Source organism: Dendropsophus ebraccatus, chromosome 15 (assembly GCF_027789765.1).
Source record: "Dendropsophus ebraccatus isolate aDenEbr1 chromosome 15, aDenEbr1.pat, whole genome shotgun sequence".
NCBI classification, from domain to species: Eukaryota; Metazoa; Chordata; class Amphibia; order Anura; family Hylidae; genus Dendropsophus; species Dendropsophus ebraccatus.
In genome coordinates, this window is record NC_091468.1 from 7,012,878 (window position 1) to 7,034,790 (window position 21,913).

The 21,913-nt window shown below is 42.8% G+C and overlaps 1 protein-coding gene across 6 annotated transcripts in view; it reads left to right on the plus strand.

Annotated features, from left to right (window-relative positions):
• Positions 1–21,913, plus strand: part of EHBP1 (EH domain binding protein 1) — a 253,241-nt gene that overhangs the window by 166,883 nt on the left and 64,445 nt on the right. For 3 of the 6 annotated variants that reach the window (XM_069955491.1, XM_069955486.1, XM_069955490.1), the window contains 2 exons: positions 17,660–17,807; positions 19,897–19,989. In XM_069955491.1, coding sequence (XP_069811592.1) covers positions 17,660–17,807; positions 19,897–19,989 — 241 coding nt within the window. The remainder of the gene's footprint in view (positions 1–17,659; positions 17,808–19,896; positions 19,990–21,913) is intronic. The other 3 variants (XM_069955487.1, XM_069955488.1, XM_069955489.1) reach the window with 3 other exon arrangements.

Genomic DNA, 21,913 nt, shown 5'->3' on the forward strand with positions numbered 1-21,913 from the left:
AATTTCAAATCAGTTACTGCCGGAGTTTTGTAATTTACTTCTATTAAAAAATCTCCAGTCTTTCAGTACTCATCAGCTGCTGTATGTCCTGCAGGAAGTGGTGTTTTCTTTCCAGTCTGGAGAGCAGGAGAGGTTTTCTATGAGGATTTGCTGCTGCTCTGGACAGTTCCTGACATGGACAGAGGTGGCAGCAGACAGCAGTGTCAGACTGGAGAGAATACACCACTTCTTGCAGGACATACAGCAGCTGATAAGTAATAGACGACTGGAGATTTTAAATTAGAATAAATTACAAATCTCTGCCACTTTCTGGCACCAGTTGATTAGAAAAAAGAAAAAAAAATGTTGAACTATCCCTTTAATAGCCTCCAATGCTATAAATATGTAGATTGGTAAAATGACACCATGTTGGACCATGACTCCATTAAAGTCAGTAGGATCCATTGGGCACCATTGGTTTCTGGCATGTAGCGGATCCAGTCAGTCCTATTATACAAAGTAGAACAATGGGGGAGAAACGCTGACATTAATGCCGCCTTATACACATGATCAGTGATGGCGGGACATATAGTTGGGTGAAAATACTGCTTATTCGGCAGAAGCCTCTCACAGTTTTCTCTCTCTTTTCTGCTTCCTCCGTTAGGTTACAATGTATATAATTAATAATATATTTAATAGAAGGGTTCCCATGTATAGCTCCTAAATCACCCCCCAGCTGTGTAATAACATTACCACCCCCATCACTCCCCCGGCCTCCTGTAATCCGTCACTTATGGCCAGTATTTCATCCCCTGATTTCTTTTATTGTGTTTTTGCCTCTATTATATATTGGGGTAGATTAGTTCTGGTTCAGGCTGGTAAACTGCAGCATTGTATTGTATGGCCGGTGGTAGTGCGAGGACGCCAGCGTATGAAGCAGAGCTGGGTCTGTCATCTGTATCAGAGTTAGAGAAGAAACTCTTGTATAATTTGTATATATTGTATGTAGTGCGGAGCCTGAGATAGACACCACGCACTGCCCCTCCACAACCTGCAATAAGCGTCACCCAGTGTGTCAGTGTAACTTTCCATTATACAAGGGGGATGATTTATTTGCTGAAACTGGAGTACCCCTCGAAGGTGAACCAACCTGCAGGTAACAGAAAGGCCCTGACTCTTGATTTAAGAGCATAAAACCATCTATTACCCCTATCTATTTGGGGAGCAAGAGTGTTGGAATCAGCCAATTTTACTTATTTAGCTTCACTTTGAAAGGGACTGATGGAATTTTATGACCTGTCTGATAGCTGGGGCCTTAAAGGGGTACTCCGGCAAAAATCTTTTTTTTTTTTTCATATCAACTGGTTTCAGAAAGTTATTTGTAAATTTGTAATTTACTTCTATTTAAAGATCTCCAGTCTTCCAGTACTTATCATCTCCTGCAGGACATACAGCAGATGGTAAGTACTGTAAGACTGGAGATTTTTAAATAGAAGTAAATTACAAATCTATATAACTTTCTGAAACCAGTTGATATAATAAATAATATTAATTTGTATAGCGCCAACAGATTCTGCAGCCCTGTGACAGAACGAGATTTTCGCTGGAGTACCCCTTTAAAGTATTAAAAAAAAAGGTTATTGTGATACTTATTTATAAAAAGAATACTAAAAAGAGACAGGTTGAAAGGAACACTTTTTAGGTGCAAACTCTTAAAATTGCTTCAAAAACAAGGTATACCTCATAAAAAAAAGTTAAAAGCTATATATTTACAGGGTTTCTTTAACCCTTAGGATTGCTGATAAGGTGGTAATGCAGATATTGGGGCACTAAGAGCCAGTGGTCAGGGAACTACTGCTGCTGAGACAAGAGAAAAGCCTTGATTTACCTTTCAGGCAGAGCTATGATGCTTCTTCAGTTTACAGACAGGCTCACAGGCTGGTGGTACACAGTATAGGCTCACCCTCTGTCTTGCACATAACACTGGCTAAGCTCCGCCCCCCCCCCCCCACTTCCTGCAGTCTGTCTTGGTCTCTTTGTTACTACAGACAGACTGAGCCTAACGACAGTGGTGAACAGCAGATTGCGCAGAAGGGCGACACCTAGTGGACAGGTCTTTAGAGCTTTTTCTGGGGTTAAAGTGTGTTAAGTGAATAGATTTACAATAAGTTACAGATTACATAGGCAATCACAGGGAGGGACGTTGGGTCAAATGACAGTGACCATGTAACAGGAAACTCTGCTGGGAACACACATTACAGACAGGCTGCAGAAGTGGATCCTGTGGAAGGAAAGTGCAACCTCTTCCTTTACATCCCCTCCAGCTGGAGCCACTTCTGCCTCTGGCACGCGTTCTGCTGCTGACAGTCTGTAACCCGGGGTCCCAGCCCAGTAACCCGGGGTCCCAGCCCAGTAACCCGGGGTCCCAGCCCAGTAACCCGGGGTCCCAGCCCAGTAACCCGGGGTCCCAGCCCAGGGATGTGTTCCATTAACCCTATGTTCTCCTGTTCTCTTCTGCTTAGTGTTGTATACATAACAGGGTTGTCTCTCTTATTCAGCCATTCTTCTGAATGACAAATATCTTTGCTTCTCTGATATATCTGTTATATCACTGCCCTCTATCAATAAGAAGAATAAGTTAAACTATATGGATATGGATTTAATCACGCCGAAAATAGTGTAACACACATTATTAAAGGGGTAGTAATTTACTTCTATTAAAACAATCTCCGGTTTTCCAGGGGGAATTGTTTTTAGTCTGGAGAGCAGGAGAGGTTTTCTATGGGGATTTGCTGCTGCTCTGGACAGTTCCTGACATGGACAGAGGTGGCAGCAGAGAGAACTATGTCAGACTGGAGAGAATACACCACTTTCTGCAGGATATACAGCAGCTGATAAGTACTGGAAGACTGAAGATTTTTTTTAATAGAAGTAAATTACAAATCTCTGGCACCAGTTGATTTGAAATAAAATAAAAATTGGGGTGAACAACCCCTTTAAGACTTTGTGACACTTAAACTCTACTGTTGATTCGAAAAAAAAGTTACCTCTGATCTCCCTTATAGTACAGTAACATCTATGTGAAGGGCCAGGTGGGCAGCTCATCATCTGAGCACACCGCTGTTCCTGGATCCCACTGACGGCCACCGGTCATTTATGGCTGGAATCTGGGTGTGTCACATACCCAGCTCTTCCAGCTGAGCAGTTTCCCTCTCAGCCAACCAGTAAGGGTATGTTCACATCTCGTTTTTTGTCCTCACGTCGGGCTACACGTCAGGACGTCACATTGACTTAAATGAGCAGGACGGAGTCATTATGTGACTGTGTTCTGCTCATTTGCGGGACGTACACGGCTTTTGTGCAGGATGTGGTCGACCACGCTTTTGAGTCCTGCACAACAGCAGTGTACGTCCCGCAAATGAGCAGAACACAGTCACATAATGACTCCGTCCTGCTCATTTAAGTCAATATGGCCGTTGGCCGCACGTCGGGCTGCACGTCAGCATCCTTTTTGCACTGATTCCTGACGTGTAGCCGGACGTGAGGACAAAAAACGAGATGTGAACATACCCTAACTGGGGCAAAACCGCAGCCAAACTGAGGACAAAAGTGGTGCTCTTTCTGGAAGAAAAAAATTAGTTTTTTTTTTTTTTTATAATTTGTAAATTTTTTATAAAACAATACTCATGTTCATTCATAAAAACGACAGAAAAACGTCATAAAGTCCAACTGAGCAGTAACACTTTGGCACATATCCATCAAAAGAAATCCCCCAAAGGGAAGAGATTCATAAACCAGCAACAAAAGCAATCGGGTCCACAAGGCTCAGACCGGACCAAAGCCGAAGAGGAGAAGAAAGAACAAAAAAAGACGGACAAGGATAACAAACGTGGGAGGGAAGAAGAGGGGAGGATAAACTCAGAGCCCGAGAAGCTCAAACACAATCGGATAGCTCCATCTTGTTATTCAACAAGGCCATGAGGCGTTCTAGCGTTCTTTAACCCTCGCTATCAGGCCATGTTCTAAGCCTGTATAACCCCTCTAAGGGCCCTATTACATGGGACGATATTGTTCGACTTTAAACGATAATTGTTCTGTGTAATTGCAGGCAACAATCTAATAATCATTCATGTGTTGCTGATCGTTGATTTAGATCTGAACCTAAAATCATCGCTAATCGTTCGCTGTAATTCCACGTCCATTTCGCATTTTCTTGCTAATCGTTCGCTGTAATTCCACGTCCATTTTGCATTTTCTTGCTAATCGTTCGCTGTAATTCCACGTCCATTTTGCATTTTCTTGCTAATCGTTCGCTGTAATTCCACGTCCATTTCGCATTTTCTTGCTAATCGTTCGCTGTAATTCCACGTCCATTTCGCATTTTCTTGCTAATCGTTCGCTGTAATTCCACGTCCATTCGCTGTAGTTTTGCTTTTTCTCACTAATCGTTCAGCGTGATTGCACGTTGTTCATGGTTTTGCTGGGATCAGATGGAAGAAACGATCGAAGTAACGAAGGACTATCGCTCTGTGTAATATGGTGAATGATTTCAGGGTAACGATAAACCATCTCGTTTGCGATCGTTTATTGTTAGTCGTTAAAAATTGCTTTGTGTAATAGGCCCCTGACTAGATCTGTGTAGAGAGTTTTGGTCACTGATCTCTGATCACAATACATAAGGAAATGAGTCCGTACATATAAGAAAAAATAAGGTAAAATAAGATCTTGTGCATGGGTGGCCAATCCCTTGTACATAAAATGATGGGAGAATCCGCTGTGCGTTCACAGGTATGTACATATAGGCTATACTTACACAGGGTACATGCACAACGGCCATTGTTGCACTGAAAATTGCATTGATTCCAATGCACAACGGCCGGAAATAAGTGATATGTCCATTATTTCCACGACTGTACCTAACAGCCATTGTTCAATACGATGTGTGAACAACGGCCACTGTTCGCATTGACTTTGCAACACATTTTTCTATGACAAGAACAGCCGTTGTTTTAATTGCAAACAACGGCCGTTCTTGTCATAAATACTTTGCGTGAACATAGCATTATACATGAATAATAAAGAATCGGCGTTGCCAAAGCTCTCCTGTCTATACCCGGCATCTTAGGATTCTCTCCGTATGTTAGCCTAATTCCTTGTTTTACTCGGAGTTAGTGTCTCAGTTCCTCCGGTAAAAGCCGCGTAGTCTTGAGCTGTCGCATCAGACAGTAATACCCCAGAGTGATCCCAGAGGACTATTGTGGGGCCATTTTGTGTGAAATCTTCCTTTTCCAACCATCTGACACTTCTGGTTATTTCCACAGGTTCCTTCCAGCAATAGACCTTTAGGAGAAAGATGTATTTGTACCGGATTAGGGGTCGCTAAACTGTTTCTTTACGTTGAATAATGAGCCTGTCATGACAAATCTATCTCCTTCTGCATGACTAGGTGCCAGTGTGACCGGCTACTTCTAGGCTCACACTGGCTTTCAGGCTTGAAACATGTGCATGACTGGCAGCGTATTTGTCAGGGCTGGCTCTAAGGAGCCGGAGAGCGTATAACCTCTCGCCTGCCACAAAAGAGCAGCCAGACAAGCCGCGAGGGGCCATCCATGGAAGACCAGGTGATGGACCCTTCATGCCCACCTCACGTGGACGCACATTGTCCTGGACACTGAATTAAAGGAGAAGTCCAGCGGAAATTTTTATTTAAGTATTCTATTGCCCCTAAAAGTTATACAAATCCCCAATATACACTTATTACAGGAAATGCTTATAAAGTGCTTTTTTTTCCCTGCACTTACTACTGCATCAAGGCTTCACTTCCTGGATAACATGATGATGTCACTTCCTGGATAACATGGTGATGTCACTTCCTGGATATCATGGTAATGTCACTTCCTGGCTAAAATGGTGATGTCACGACCCAACTCCCAGAGCTGTGGCTGCTGGAGAGGATGATTGCAGAGGGATGCTCCGTGTCCCTCCAGTGCCCTGTGTCCCTCAGTGTCCCCCTGCCATCATCCTCTCCAGCAGCCACAGCCCGCACAGCTCTGGGAGTCTGGTAGTGACATCGCCATGTTATCCAGGAAGTGACATCACAATGTTTATCCAGGAAGTGACATCACCATGTTATGCAGGAAGTGACATCACCATGTTATGCAGGAAGTGACATCACCATGTTATCCAGGAAGTGACATCGCCATGTTATCCAGGAAGTCGCATTACCACGTTATCCAGGAAGTGACCACCATGTTATCCAGGTGAAGCCTTGGTGCAGTAGTAAGTGTGGGGAAAAAAATACTTTTATAAGTGTTTCCTGTAATAAGTGTATAGTGGGGATTTGTATAACTTTTGGGGGGGCAATACAATACTTTAATAAACATTTTCGCTGGACTCCTTTAACTTATCATGCCGTCTATCTCTGAGAATAGCTTTCCTGCACTCCACTGTTTGTTTTGGCGTTTTTGCTTGTTTTTTACCAATAATATTTAGAAGCTGTTGATACGTATAGATAGAACCACAGTCGGCTGTATTGTGTTCTGTTTGTGTAGCTTACTGCTTTTGTGGCATCTTAGTAATTCTATCTACCTGACCAAGGCTTCTTAAGCCGCTAACGCAACTTCGCAAGACGCTGACGCCAGCTATGGATTTCCCTTGAAGAGTTTAATGCTTAACTCTGTCTGCCAAGCATGCCCACTATCTGTGACGACAGAATACGCCAGTAACATAAAAGGCAGCAGTTGCTTTTCTGAGGCCTTATGGATAGGTTTTCACCAAATGTTAGGTAGAATGGGGGAGATTTATCAAGAGTCTTAAGTAAAACCCTGCCCCCTTTTTCCCAGCCGGATTTACTTAGAGGTGCGCACCTGTTAGTACAGCCAGCCCGCCCTGAGCAGGCTTTGTGCGAAGATCTGGAGCAGGTGTAGATTTTTGCCTGGTTTACGCATGATTCCAGGTTTAAACCTTCATAAATCAGGCACAGGAGGAGACCACGCCGATCCACATCGATCACCCGGACGGCCCCCCTGCACTTACCTGCTTGCTGCCGACATGTGTAATAGCGCCGTCAGCGAGCGGGGAACGAGGAGCAAACGAGCGCTGACCGCACCTGTTTGCTTCTCTCCATCGCCCCATGTAATAGGGGCTTAAGGAATAAGGTTTAAATGTTTTTACTAATTTAGCTATTAACGGGTAGCAATTGTTTTTTCTTCACCTGCACCAGTTTGTCATTTGAACGTCATTGTCTCCAGGTAAATTACCAGAGATCATTATTTTATTTTTAAGCGAATAAAAATAAATTTAGTGAGGTTTAGTAGGAGCTTCCCTTCTACTTTGATTGAAGCAGTGCTAAACTCAATGAAAACCAATTTAAAGGGGAACTATCATCAGATGAGACGAATCTAACCTGCTGATATGTCCCTATTGCACAGGAGACACCGAGGAGGAGGGTATGTCTCTTATAGTATGTCTCTTACCTTCCTCCCGTCTTATGGATTTTCTGCTGCTTCTGTTCTGAAGCTTCTTAGCTCTTGACCGTCTCTGTGCTCCCCGATCCCGGTTAATATGAATATGTAATAACCGGGTGTATTGGTTTACGGACAGTGATTGGCTGACATTAGTATTAAAAATTGTTCTCACACCTCTTGATGTCTCATCAAGTCTCACTGAGTCAAGGAGCCTTAGAACTTTGATTTTATGCCAAGCCAAACTCTCTCTCCTTAAAGGGGTTGTCCGGCGATAAAAAATTATTCACAGAATAACACACATTACAAAGTTATACAACTTTGTAATGTATGTTATGTCTGTGAATGGCCCCCTTCCCCGTGTTTCCCCCCACCCACGCTAGACCCGGAAGTGTGGTGCATTATACTCACCGCATCTCGTGTCGTCCACGGTCTCCGATCGTCAGCAGTGACGTCTTCTTCGGGAGGCCAGCGGATCTTCCCGAGTGCCGGCCGCCCTCTGCAGCGTCATCCGAAGCTCAGCCGCGATTGGCTGAGCACAGTTATGCTCAGCCAATCGCGGCTGAGCTTCGGATGACGCTGCAGAGGGCGGCCGGCACTCGGGAAGATCCGCTGGCCTCCCGAAGAAGACGTCACTGCTGAGGATCGGAGACCGTGGTCGGCACGTGACAGGTAACGTATAGCGCACCATACTTCCGGGTACACGGGTGGGGGTGGTGGGACACGGGGAAGGGGGTCATTCACAGACATAACATACATTACAAAGTTGTATAACTTTGTAATGTGTGTTATTCTGTGAATAATTTTTTATCGCCGGACAACCCCTTTAAAGAAAGATTTCCCATCCACAGACAGCTGTTTTGGGGTTTTTGCCCCTCATCAGTGCAGAGCAGGGTGTTGGCTGGCTAGAGAGAGGTCTATCGGCGTGGGTCAAATGGGTAGTGACTCTCCTTAAGGAGAGCCCGTCATAAAGATGTGTGGAGACTTTTCTTCCAGAGACAGCACCATTCTTGTCTCCAGGTCAGCTGCGGTTTGCAATTAAGCTCCATTCACTTCAATGGAACCGAGTTACAAAACCTGCACCCAAACTGGAGACAAGAGCGGTGCTTTCTCTGGAAGAAAGTGGCCATGTTTTTGTGGGTCTGGATAACCATTTTAAAACATGTCTTATAAGGCCCACAATGGGGGTGCACCTAGAAACCAATGGGACCTTGGATAAGGAAGGTGCTGTGGTGGTTTGCGCCATAAAGCTACTCCCAGTTGGTTGGGTAACGCCATTGTTGTTGCTTTGTCCATCCCTCCTTCCCTATGTAGCAGGAGTTGTTCTTCTGGAGGTCACCTGCTAGTTATGCAAAGCTCCCACCTGCTAGCTGGCCTCCTATCGTCATCACAAACCTTTGGCTGAAACCGTACACGTAGCCCCAAGAGGAATCATTGATTTAATCGGAGCAGATGGGATGTATTTGAGCAAGATTTTACTTCCCCTTTTATTTTACCAGAAAGCCTGATTTTTTTTTCCCCTCCCCCTTTTCCCTTTGTGCGGCATAAGTTTAGGGCATCCCTGGTGAAATGAGCAGGTGTGACCTTCTGCGGGCCTGTCTGCTTATATTGTCCGCCTGCGCAGGGAAGGCAAAAGTTTTTTTTAAGACCCAATATGAAAGGAGCTGCTAAACAGTTCCAGTGTTTCCTCCCAAATCCCATTTTCTCAAACAACAGCCGTCCTATCTCGCTGGGGAAAACTTCTCCTGTCCTGGCTTTGAAAGGGGACTTGTAGTTTTTATTTTTCTTATTTTTTTTTTACCTCTTCTATCCTCTGCTCAGAAGCAAGTGAATGGGTACATTTCGGTAATCCTCGCCTCTGGACAGGCATCGAAATCTCTTTCTCTCTGAATAGCTAATAACAGTGCCTTGCTTCCTGTCTAGTGATGAAAAGGGGAGGGGGGGGCAGCAGTCAATTTTTTGTTCCCATACACTATGTAATCGGAACATACCATAGACAATTTTTTAAGTCTGGGCTATAATCAGCCTGAGGAAGAATTATATGTTTCATTTCTCGCTTACTTTCACTGTCCATCAGTATCAATGAATTATTGTTATAGGGCACCAGCGGCGTCCGTATCTTCCTTTGTAAAGTATAGTGTACCTGATAAATTACAATATTCACTGACTTTCAGTCTTTTCCTATTTCCAATACACCGCCGTTGTCCCATATTAGTAAAGGGACAGGGATTCTTAAAGGAGCACGAAACATATCAAACATATAGGTGGAAATCTTTTTAGGTTGTTGCCGATTAAGAAGTCATCAGGGCCGAACATGTGGTTCTGGGCTCCCTTATAGTAAATCTATTCAAAAACTTTTATTTTGGGGGGGCTTTTTAAGCATTTTTTACGTTTTTATAGCAATTTTGTGCTGGTTTTTCTTTTGTTACAATTTCTACGTGTTTTTGTGTGTTTTCCAAGTGCTATAGAGAACCCCCCCCCCCCCCCAAAAAAAAAAACCGAGAGCATGCTGCTTTTTAAAAAAATAAATAAATAAAAAGATGTCTCTGACCTTGGCAAAAAACAAAATACGGAGGATATAGACATTTCAGTAGTTCACTAGGAAGTCACATCCACAACCACTTTGACCTTACCTTAAAAAAAAAAAAAAAAAAATGCGCAGGAAAAAAAAACTGTGTGATTTCAGCTTAAAAGGGGTTGTCCGGGGGGCACAATCACATAACTACACTTTTACATTTTAATTTTTTTTTTATTTTGTTTTCCATACCCAGTAATTAAGGTGGAAACATACCCACTGCAATGTCAAAGTACAATATCCCAAATCCAGGATCATAATCACAAAATCCAAATCAATCATATTAGGCAGCCAACATGAGGCAATGATCATCCACCCCCGTGACTTTTACTTCTTGTTTTATTCACTAATTTCCTTAAAACTTATTTTACTTAAAATTGGTTAAATCCCAACAGAAGAAAATTCCGTTTTGGATGGCTGTGTGTGTGTCCGCACCTGTATGGTAATAACTTAGTGATCCTGTAACCAAAGTCAGGAGCTGCCTGTCATATCCCAGACTGAAGGATATTGGTTTTCCTCTGCATAGTGCACTCTGAGTTAGACGCGTCTCTTATCCAGTAACTTGTAAGACCCGTCTAATAATTTACTATACGTCTGGATGTCGGGACTTTTCTTATTACTGATCACTATGATGTGTGTGTATGTGTGTATATATATATATATATATATATATACACAGTACTTATGTATGTATATATCTATCTGAGAAAGGCTTCATTGGAGCAGAAACATTGCACAAGTTCTGTTACGGCTACTTATGGAATAAACACCAATTTTCCTTTCACAGACTTTGAAGTGCTGCAGGAATTTTCTTGTGTGTGTGTGTATATAATAATTATATAATATATCTGTGATTTCTTTTTTTTTTTCATCCAAGTCTTAGAAAATCTTTGATAAAAAATCCACTTTTCAATGAAGACGATGAATGTTCTGATGCTGAATGTGTTTATAATACAACTAATTGCAGTTTTCTTTTCTTGCGATTCTCGTGTTCTCTTCGGAGTGTTTTATTGATTTAAGAACCTTAGGAAAAAAATTCTAATCTACAAATCTCTATAATAAAAATATTTACAAAAAATAGTAGTAGATATTATTGGATAATTATTAAATAGTTTCTTATTGAGATCCTAATATTAGAGCGAACACTTTCACATAAGTAGGAAACCAAGTAACGTGACTGTGTCCGAGCACAAGTAACATAGCTGTGTCCGAGCACAAGTAACATGGCTGTGTCCGAGCACAAGTAACGTGACTGTGTCCGAGCACAAGTAACATGGCTGTGTCCGAGCACAAGTAACATGGCTGTGTCTGAGCACAAGTAACATGGCTGTGTCCGAGCACAAGTAACATGGCTGTGTCCGAGCACAAGAAACATGGCTGTGTCCGAGCACAAGTAACAAGGCTGTGTCCGAGCACAAGTAACATGGCTGTGTCCGAGCACAAGTAACATGGCTGTGTCCGAGCACAAGTAACATGGTTGTGTCCGAGCACAAGTAACGTGACTGTGTCCGAGCACAAGTAACAAGGCTGTGTCCGAGCACAAGTAACATGGCTGTGTCCGAGCACAAGTAACAAGGCTGTGTCCGAGCACAAGTAACATGGCTGTGTCCGAGCACAAGTAACATGGCTGTGTCCGAGCACAAGTAACGTGACTGTGTCCGAGCACAAGTAACAAGGCTGTGTCCGAGCACAAGTAACATGGCTGTGTCCGAGCACAAGTAACATGGCTGTGTCCGAGCACAAGTAACGTGACTGTGTCCGAGCACAAGTAACAAGGCTGTGTCCGAGCACAAGTAACATGGCTGTGTCCGAGCACAAGTAACATGGCTGTGTCCGAGCACAAGTAACATAGCTGTGTCCGAGCACAAGTAACATGGCTGTAATATGAATGTGTCTGCATCATTGTCATGGCAAATCATCCATACCATAGAACTTACGAACAACGTTTCTTTAATTTCCTTAAAGAATTTTTTTTTTTCTTTTTTACACTAAGAAATGTTTCCTTTAAGTCTTCCTTTTGTCCCTTGTTACTGCTTTGATTTCATTAATGTTGAGTTTCTTTGTGAAGCTGAATAGGAATGAGAATTTTTTTTTTCTTTCCCCATTGGAGTGTATTGTGTGTTCTTCTATCATGGCCGCCATGTTTGGCTCGGAGCGGTCTAGTGCCGTGTTTATATACAAAAGGACATTAAACATCATATTAAGATTTCTCTTTCAGGATCCATAGCAAAGTTGTCAGTCAGCGGCATTAGCGGCAAGTACACACGCACCCCCCGCTGGGCTCCATTTTTATAGCTTTCTTAAGATAGAAAGGCTGCTCAGGGAACAATTGGATAAAGTTGGGGATTGTAAATCCATCATATTCTTGTCCCTGTGAAATGAAACTCTGAATCCTCTTTCTGCTCTTTTTTCCCCTGAAAAGCACAATTCTGGGAGGGGGGGGGGGGTTACTTGTCTTAAATCCTTTGGGAAGCCACTGCTGATCACTTTTAATTACTAGGACTAAGGAGGATAAAATTAAAAGGAGCACCATTGAAGCAGGGGAAGGGAAGCTTGCTGAGCCCTCGCTGAACTGTGAAATATAAAAATTGCATTCCAATACATTTTTTTTTTCTGGGGAGGAAACAAGGAAACGGCATTACTTAATCTTCAAGAGTTTGTCCTTAAATGGATAAGTTTTTTTTATTTCTTCATAGCTGTTCAGTCATCTGGTAGATTTGGTCGTTTTTTTTAAATAATTGTATGAAAGTTATTTCTGTGACTGTTAATGGCGGAAAATGACACCCATGGAGGAAGCAATTAGGTCTGTGTATAAAGGGTTTAATAGCGGCCTGTCTGGTATGTGTGCCGAGAATATTATAAAATCCCAAAAACCATGGATCCCGAGACCTTGTACAGTATGTGAGCAGCTCGGCAAGGTTTTCAGGGAAGGAGAGAAAACTTTTACAAAGGGAGTTCGGAAAAAATGGAAGAAATCCACAGGCGTTGTGACCACGGGCAGTTTTCCAATATACTTGCTTTTGGTTTTTTACGTTTTGGATATTTAACATGTCAATGTCGTTTCAAAAAACGTTTCGCATGTCATAGAGACGTGTATCAAGTCATAGAGACATGTCAAAGTTTGGATCGGTCCTGGTCTGAGTGTTCACACCTGTACCGATTGGGAGAAGAGCACTCTGCAGCGCATCCTCTCCCAGCTAGAGATAGAAAAAAGAATCAGACTGGAGTGGAGCTCTATGGAGAGCGGGGAGAGGACATTGTGCAGTGTGATCTTCTCCCATCCGTTCTCCTGAACACTCAGACCTGGGCCGATCCAAACCCTTCACATGTCTCTATGACATTTCAAAAGTTTTTTGTAACAACAGGTACACTTTAAATCAACTTATGGCCACTAGGTGTCTCCCTTCCTGTCACACTGTGCTCTATGGTCCTCCAAGACTGATATTTGGTCTTTTCTCTGTTAAAAAAAAACATGGGAAGTCCCAGTCCTTTGCGGGTTCACAGACATGGCTGGTTTATTGATCAACAGCCTTTCCTGAGTGCACACTGAGCGGGACAAGTCTTTGCTGTGCATCCACATTCAGTAGCAGAGAATCGTTGGGGGGTAGCATTGTATGGTCAGCTCTTCTGCCGCATAGCACCAAAACTTCTGTAAGCACACTGTGACATTATACTGACTAAATTGTTACATAACTAATATAATATAGTAAAAAGTTAATGATATAATTAAGTTAATTGTTACAACCTGCATGAAGGACAGGTGTCTTTTCTTGCTTGATTGTGTTTGGTCTCTCCTTTTTTGGGGGAGAAAAGACCAAATTTCAGCACGGAGAGAGCATGGAACACTTTTTGGCCATTTGTATTACGTTGAAAAAAGTTTGGCAACCGATACTCTTTACATTGGTTTCCACCATTGACAATTACACCTATACTGAAAATTGTAAGAAGTTTATTCCTAGTCATGCATCACAATAGAGAGAGGTTTCCCTGCACTGTTATATGAGAACGCCACACAGTCAACAGGTTAGTACCTTCGGATGACGGCTGGCCATAAGTATATGTGATTATAAGTGATGCTCTGCCAAAGCATCAAATCTCAATAGAATTAAAAAGAAGGAAAGGCGGCACTCACCATGTCCATTTCAGTCTTTTATTGACCCTTCATGCTGAGCCGCACTGAGCGAGGAATAACAGATAGTGGCTGCGTTCCACAGAGGGCCATTTCGTTCAGTTGCGCTTCTTCCAGCCTTGTGGTACCAATCATGGCAACAGAACTAACAAGTACGGCTGTGTTCACTAAAAGTGTCTATTTGGCCTCCTTTGGCGATGTATATGCTGCGGTTTGCAGGATGGTATAATGTAGATCTTCCATTTAACTATGTGCTGTGCAATGTACTATTTGTATATTTTCTAGTATAGGGCTGTTGTATGATAGATACCACTAAGTGATGATCAGTGGTAAATGTCAGGGACTCCACGCATCCTGGGGACACTGCCTGTCCATTTTGGAATCGGTTGGGATAATCGATGATTATTATCATTACTGTACTATTATATGGCTGCCATTCCTTCTACACGCAGACAGCGTCAGGATCATTCTCCATATTCCTAAAAGAAGATCGGAAATCTGTAACCTTCTCCACCAACTTGTTTTTATTAACAGGGTGTCCTGTTTTATAGGCTATAGAGGTTTTACACTTACAAGGGTGACTGATAGATGTCTGACCACTGAGACCCCCACGATCACGAGAATGGGTGGTCTGTGCCCTCAGTTGTTTGGAACAGTGGTCGGGCATGTGCACTGCCATTCCATTAAAGGTCTATGGGAGATAGCCAATGGGCATAATACAGAGGTTTGGTTCAGTTGTTTCTCAAGACATGACCTGTTGGGGTTAACGCCAAGGACTGGAGTTAAGAAACGCCACCATAGACTTTATATGGAGTAGCATAGCAGAGCTGTAACCTAAAGGGAGAAGCATTCGGCCACCCACTTCTCCCTGCTCATTGTAACCATTGGAACACTGACTGATCACTGCTCCGCACCGGGCCAAAGTTTTTCTTAAATTCTTTAATGTGTTTATAGGAGTTGTGGAGGGCTCTGAATGTTAGGACCCTCCTCACTGCACCGCGCTCCACCTTCATGTCCGTGCTGACTCTCTCATCTCCTTCCAGACACCTGATTGTAGAGGACCATATTAGCAACCGCTTTGGTGCAGAAGTGGAGGCCTTGGGAACAAGCGACACCATAACATTTTATATCCCCCACCCGCCCATTCACCTATAGATAGGGAGAGTCACCATATTGCCTTATCCCTTATGTTTTCTTTACTTTTCGGATCCAGTCTTGGCTTTCGGTCGGAAATCTTCTCCAAACCTGCATTCCCGCGTTTCCAGCCCGATGGTTTTAGATTTGTATTTGTTCTCTCCATATGAAAGCCGCCACAAAAGCTTTTGCATCCTTTTATTCTTAATGTGTCTTCTCAACAAATAACATTTTCCCTTTAATTCTCTGTCTTCGGGGAGATTGAGGTGTGTGAAAGCAAATAATGCAAATATAAGACGGCTCACAGGGGCCCGGGCAAAATTGAGTCCGTGTTAGCGGAGAAGTAAATCGAGGCAATCTGATAGGGAACCCGAATCCTGTCAATCAGGCTCAAGATCCTGCGCTGTGTCCGTCCACTTTGTTTACTGTAGGGTTTTCGGAGTTGTAACCTTCCCATGCCGGCTGTTAATGAGGCTAAATCTGGCTGCTGGAGGATTGAATTACTGCACACCTCTGGGCTAATGGTTATAAGCAGAGAGTCCCATTAGGGTTGCATTTTGATTCATTCATTTGCATTTTTTCTATTGTACTGAGAACAATGGCTGGTAAATAGCTACAAACAAACAATTTGCATGGAAATGTCGGCAATGTTCCTAATTAGTATCTTGTGCTTGTTTATTAATGGGTTTTAGCCTAAATGGCAGCCACTTATGGGTGTGGGATGCTTTAGCTTCTCTCTGCCTGGAAATGAGTGATGGAAGACGGAGGGGGGGGGGATCGGATAGGCGTCTGCTGTCTTATAGTTTTCCTGAAGTGACCGCACCTCCCAATTACTGCTGGACCTTAACTAATAGACCCACCCCTGCAATGATAGAACTGAAATTGGATATTTACTGCCCCTCCTGCTTATCCTACACTAAGGGCCCCATTACACAGGATGATTGCTGGCTGAGCAGGCTGATGTTGGGCAGTGCGATAGGCCCGGCCATCGGCTAATGGGACAAGTGAATGCTCGTTCATCGGCTGATCGCACCAAGTTAAAAAAAATTATAGTCTGCACACGTCGCCCTGAGTAACCAGAAGATATGAGGCCAACGATTAGAGATGAGCGAGCCGGACCGAGCCCGAAACCATCGGCATTTGAATCCTGCTATCTTCCTTGTCCGTGGGGAAGGTGGAGACCGCCCCAGTCCTACTTGGAAAACAGAGATGCAGACTATGACCTAGGCTGCATCAGGCGGGTTTTCTCCAACGTCCCCACTGAGCGGAAAGACAGCGGCACTCATATGGCAATGGTTTGGGTTAGTACCAACAATGATGAAAGTGAAGGGCCCCCATTCACACTAAACAGTTGGCTGTAATTGTCAGCTTAGAGCCTTTGTCTATCCCTACAATTTTAGATGACTTCACGCAATTTAAAAAATTAGATTCTTAACATTTCTTTCCAGTTTTTTCAGAAGTCACGATGCATCCATTATGACCCATTGACTTGAATAGGATTCTGACAGTTGTCTTTTTTTTTTTTTTTTAAAGGGGTACTACAGCATTTTTTTCTGTACTATCAAATCAACTGGTTTCAAAAAGTTATATAGATTTGTAATTTACTTCTATTTAAAAATCCCAAGCTTTCCCATATTTATCAGCTGCTGTATGTCCTGCAGGAAGTGGTATATTCTCACTAGTCTGACACAGTGCTCTCTGCTGCCACCTCTGTCCAGGTCAGGTATTGTTCAGAGCAGCAGAGGTTTTCTATGGGGATTTGCTGCTGCTCTGGACAGTTCCTGACATGGACAGAGGTGGCAGCAGAGAGCTCTGTGTCAGACTGGAGAGAACACACCACTCCCTGCAAGACGTACATCAGTTGATAAGTATGGGGAAAGCTTGAGATTTTTAAATAGAAGTAAATTACAAATCTGTATAACTTTTTGAAACCAGTTGATTTTTTTTTTATTTTGGCTGGAGTTCCCCTTTAACTAGCAAAGATTGTATAAAGTGCTGTAGGTATCAGGTTATTGACCAGTACTCTGTGCCTGACATCCATTGTACATTGAATCACCAAAAAGTAGTAGACAAAATAATAAAACTTCTGCTTCTGTTCACACAAGTGTAGGACATCTACACGGACGGGTATGGTGCGTTAGGACGCCATTTTGAAGAGAGATTTATTATGCTGCAATTTAACCCATCAAGAGCTCTGACAGCTTTGGCGTCCTGGACGTGTCCTCTTTTCTGACACCTTTCTGACACAGGAAATAGTAGATGGCGCCCGGGGAGCACACAGAGTAGGGGAGGCTGGGTGCTATCAGCCCCATCAGAACGAGAAGGAAAATTGCATTTTTGTCAATTACTAAGCCGGCAAAACTGTTCAATATTTTCCAGCAGCAAGATGAAGAGCGTCGGCGGCAGCTGAGAGAGCGAGCACGTCAACTCATAGCAGAAGCTCGATCTGGAGTGAAGATGTCAGAACTTCCCAGTTACAATGAGGCGTCTGCAGAAAAGTTGAAAGAAAGAGCAAAGACATCTGGAGGTGAGCGAGCGGATTATGTGTCTCTCATTTATACCCCTCCTATATCTCCGTCTGATCTCCAACCGATAAGAGGGAAAGTAAATTAATTGTCTGTATATACCGGAGAGATAGGGATATTTTAGATATATTTACATTGCTCTCGTTTTATAGTCCAGCACCACTCTTGGCAGCCATTTTGGATAGTGCGGCCCTATTACCTTCCTGCCGCTTCCTGATGTGATATGTGATGCGTATCCCAATATCCAGTCAGTAATGTCTGTATGTAAGAAAACATAGTTCTATCTGGAGTGGCTGGGTGTTATTGTCCTCCTGCCGAGGATAAATGACAGAAAGGACATCAGAGAAGCAAAGTTCGGTGCCCATAAACCTGCAGAGAGTCATTGTACTAGAAGAATTCATAAAGGGGTCTCCCGGATTAGAAACACATGGTGTTTTTTTTCCCCCCAAAAGCAGCACTACCCCTGTCCACAGGTTGGGTGTGGTATTGCTGCTCAGCTCCATCTAAGTGCATTTGGATGAGCTGCAATACCACATAGGACCTGAAGACAGATGTGGCCCTGTTTTCAGAAGAAAGCAGCCATGCTCTTCTGATTTTGAACAATTCCTTTAAGATTTGGAAAAAACATTAAGGCTGCGTTCACACTACGTATATTTCAGTCAGTATTGCAACCAAAACCAGGAGTGGATTAAAAACACAGAAAGGATCTGTTCTCAAATTGTTGAAATTGAGTGGATGGCCGTCATATAACAGTAAATAACGGCCATTATTTCAATATAACAGCCGTTGTTCTAAAATAACAGCAAATATTTGCCATTAAATGGCGGCCATCCACTCAATTTCAACATTGTGTGAACAGATCCTTTCTGTGTTTTTAATCCACTCCTGGTTTTGGTTGCGATACTGACTGAAATATACATATACTAACTGAAATATACATATACTGACTGAAATACACATAGTGTGAACACAGCCTAAAACATGTCAAGTACTGGAGATTGTCTGTTAGAAAGGTTCTGTTAGGAGGAGCACGCTTCAGCCTGCATGGCATATACATAGGACCTGGTTGCATCCAAGTCATACCAAAGTAACTCAACAAGTGCCATAGGCTTTAATGGGGTCTTTATACAATATTCTATAAATGACTTTACATTTATCCAGTTATCATCTTCCATCCATTTTTCCATTGACTTCCATTATAAAAACACATCAAAACGTAACCTTTTTATTTTTTGCATACACAAAAACATGGTCGTCCATCTTTCTGTGTAAGTTAAAAAAAAAAAAAAAAAAAAAAAAAGATTTGTTTTGATCTGTTTTTGTAATGGAAGTTAATGGAAAAATGGATCAAAACAGATTCACACAAATACATTCTTTTTTTTTTTCATCTTTCTTTTGCAAAAAAAAAAAACCTACTGCAAAAAAAGCCTAAGATATATAAAAAATGTTTCCATTTTTACCGTACACCCAGTTGCTGTTATTACTTTCTTCGGCTAGATCTCGTTTCTTTCCCCATTTTTCAGCATATAATAACTAGAGATGAGTGAACCGGGTTCAGGTTCGAGTCGATCCGAACCCGAACGTTCGGTATTTGATTAGCGGCGGCTGCAGAACTTGGATAAAGCTCTAAGGTTGTCTGGAAAACATGGATACAGCCAATGACTATATCCATGATTTCCACATAGCCTTAGGGCTTTATCCAACTTCAGCGGCCACCGCTAATCACATGGCGAAAGTTCAGGTTCGGATCGACTCCAGCTGCTCCAGGTTCGCTCATCTCTAATAATAACCTTAGATGGTCAGCTTTCATTTTATATTGTATCTGGAGAAATAAATGGGGGCCGTACAGCTTAATAGTGGATGTGGACACGGACGTCGTAATGAGTCAGCTGAACCTAAGCCCCAACAACACTTTTGTTTCCCCCAATAAATCAGCGGATTTCCTGATTTATCCCCCACATTTACCATAAGTTCCAGAACACCAGGCATACATTGCTGGAGGAAACTTTCTTCTTCTTTCTTCTTCTTTACTTTTCCTTCACCTATATATATATATATGTATACTAACCTTGGCCCTTGCTATCTCTGCAGATGAAGTCCTTGTTAATGTGGACAGTCCTGATTCCTCTCTTGTATGTGGTGGAGGTGCTGATGAGTCTACTAACCTAGAGCCAGATCTTCCTGGTAATTCTTATTGCATGTCTTACACTCTTGGCTTTCCCTTCCCTTTAGGACTTTCTGTAGGTTTTATTGTACAGGCACCGGATCTATAGTTTGCAGGTTGTAATAATCGCTACTTTACATACAGTGAAATCCCTGACAGTCCTTTGTTATAGAGGGTGTCCCATATACGTTTCCATTCATCACAGGTTTGACTAGTGTTAAAAATGACTTGGTGTATCCTGTGCAGGTTCTCCAAACTAGAATCAATCCTCTCCAGGTTTCTGATATCGGCTGCATTGGCTGCCGGGACTATATGTATGCCTTCACCTCCTACAACCGGTGATTATAGCAGCCATGTCCAGATTTAAAAAAAAATTCTATTTATGAAAAATAAAGAATCTTGTAGGTTGTCCAGACACGTGAAAAAGTTTGTTTTGGGTGAAGGGATAAACTGCCAGGAATGGACTCCTCTCCGTTCCTGTCAGTTGCAGCATGATCGTAGGGGGGAGCTCAGTGACAGAGGCCCCATGATCGGCCCAAGCTCTGCTCAGGCAAAATCTTTTATTGTATTTGCCATCAGGACTTAGAGAGACGGTGATAGTGTTGCTTATCCCAACCATACAGGATGACTGATAACCTTCTCTGTGCACACTGATACAGGAAGAGCTGTCAGTCATCCTGTGTGGGCGGGGTATGCAGGACTCCTACCATGTCTCTTAGGAGTCCTGTGTGGGTTTATTCAGATTTTTACTCAGTTGTCCTGCTCCAAACCCTTGTATTATAGTGCTCAGCTTCTATTACTCTAGCATATTCTGCTGTCAGATAGCACAACATTATAATATGACAATACATAGACTTGTGGGATCCACCAGAGGATCGCTCAGTCCCTCTTTATTTACAGTATTTTGTGCTGGCCCATAAAGGCAAATCATCATTTTTAGATGATATAACTCCTTTTGAAAGGGTCCATCCTCCATAGACACTAAACCACAGGATCAGGACCAATCAGATCACAGAGGATCCGGCTGCTGGGACCTCTACTGATTGGGACTCTGAATGGACCACACTCAGCTACCGCCTCATTCATTGTCTATGGAGGCACCAAAGATAACCAAGTTCCTAAATAATTATCTATAGTGGTAGATACCCTTTAAAGGGGTACTCCACTTAAGAAAGATCCCCACCCGTAATCTAAGCTTGTGTGTAATTGGATTCTGTTACATGAATTGGACCATTTGTCTGCAGCATATCCTGACCTACACCCCAAAGCTGCAGAAAATCCTCACTTCCTGATCCACTCTGTCCTACTTCTCTCTTCTGAGACCAAAGTCACATGATCTCTTCTGTTGCCAGGCAAGCTGTAACACCTCATCTCTAACTCCGCCCACCACTGGCATCATATCAATCAGTGAGCAGCTTGCCAAAGGGCGGGGAAACAACAGAACAATGACAGCCTCCCGAGCAGTATAGGGGAAAGAAAACACAGTTTTTTTTCTCTCTCTCTCTCATCTAGATAGATAGCTATCTTGTTTACAGTGATTGAGAAGCAGATTGAGCCAACGATGCATGCTGGGAAATGTTGTTTCCCGGCTATAGCCATCTTAGATATAGATTGTCTTTAAGAAAACTTGTAACTCAGAAACGGCAGCAGCTAGTAAGATGGGAAACAGCTCAAAATACTCAGGGGAACTTGGTGAGTAAGACCAGTTAGGTTTGGGAGCATTTAATTTTTTAGCTCCTTAGTGAAATACCCTTTTAAGCCCCTAATTATCCTATTATTTTCACTTCCATTTTATAGATCCAGTACCTATACAATATTGCTGTCAGTAGGTATTAACCCTTGCCGCTACTTTCTTCCGTGTGATGAAAATAATATAGTAAAATGTACACACATCCTGTAGTTTATAACCACTAAGACTATGCCTATGAGACCCGCGGACTGCAA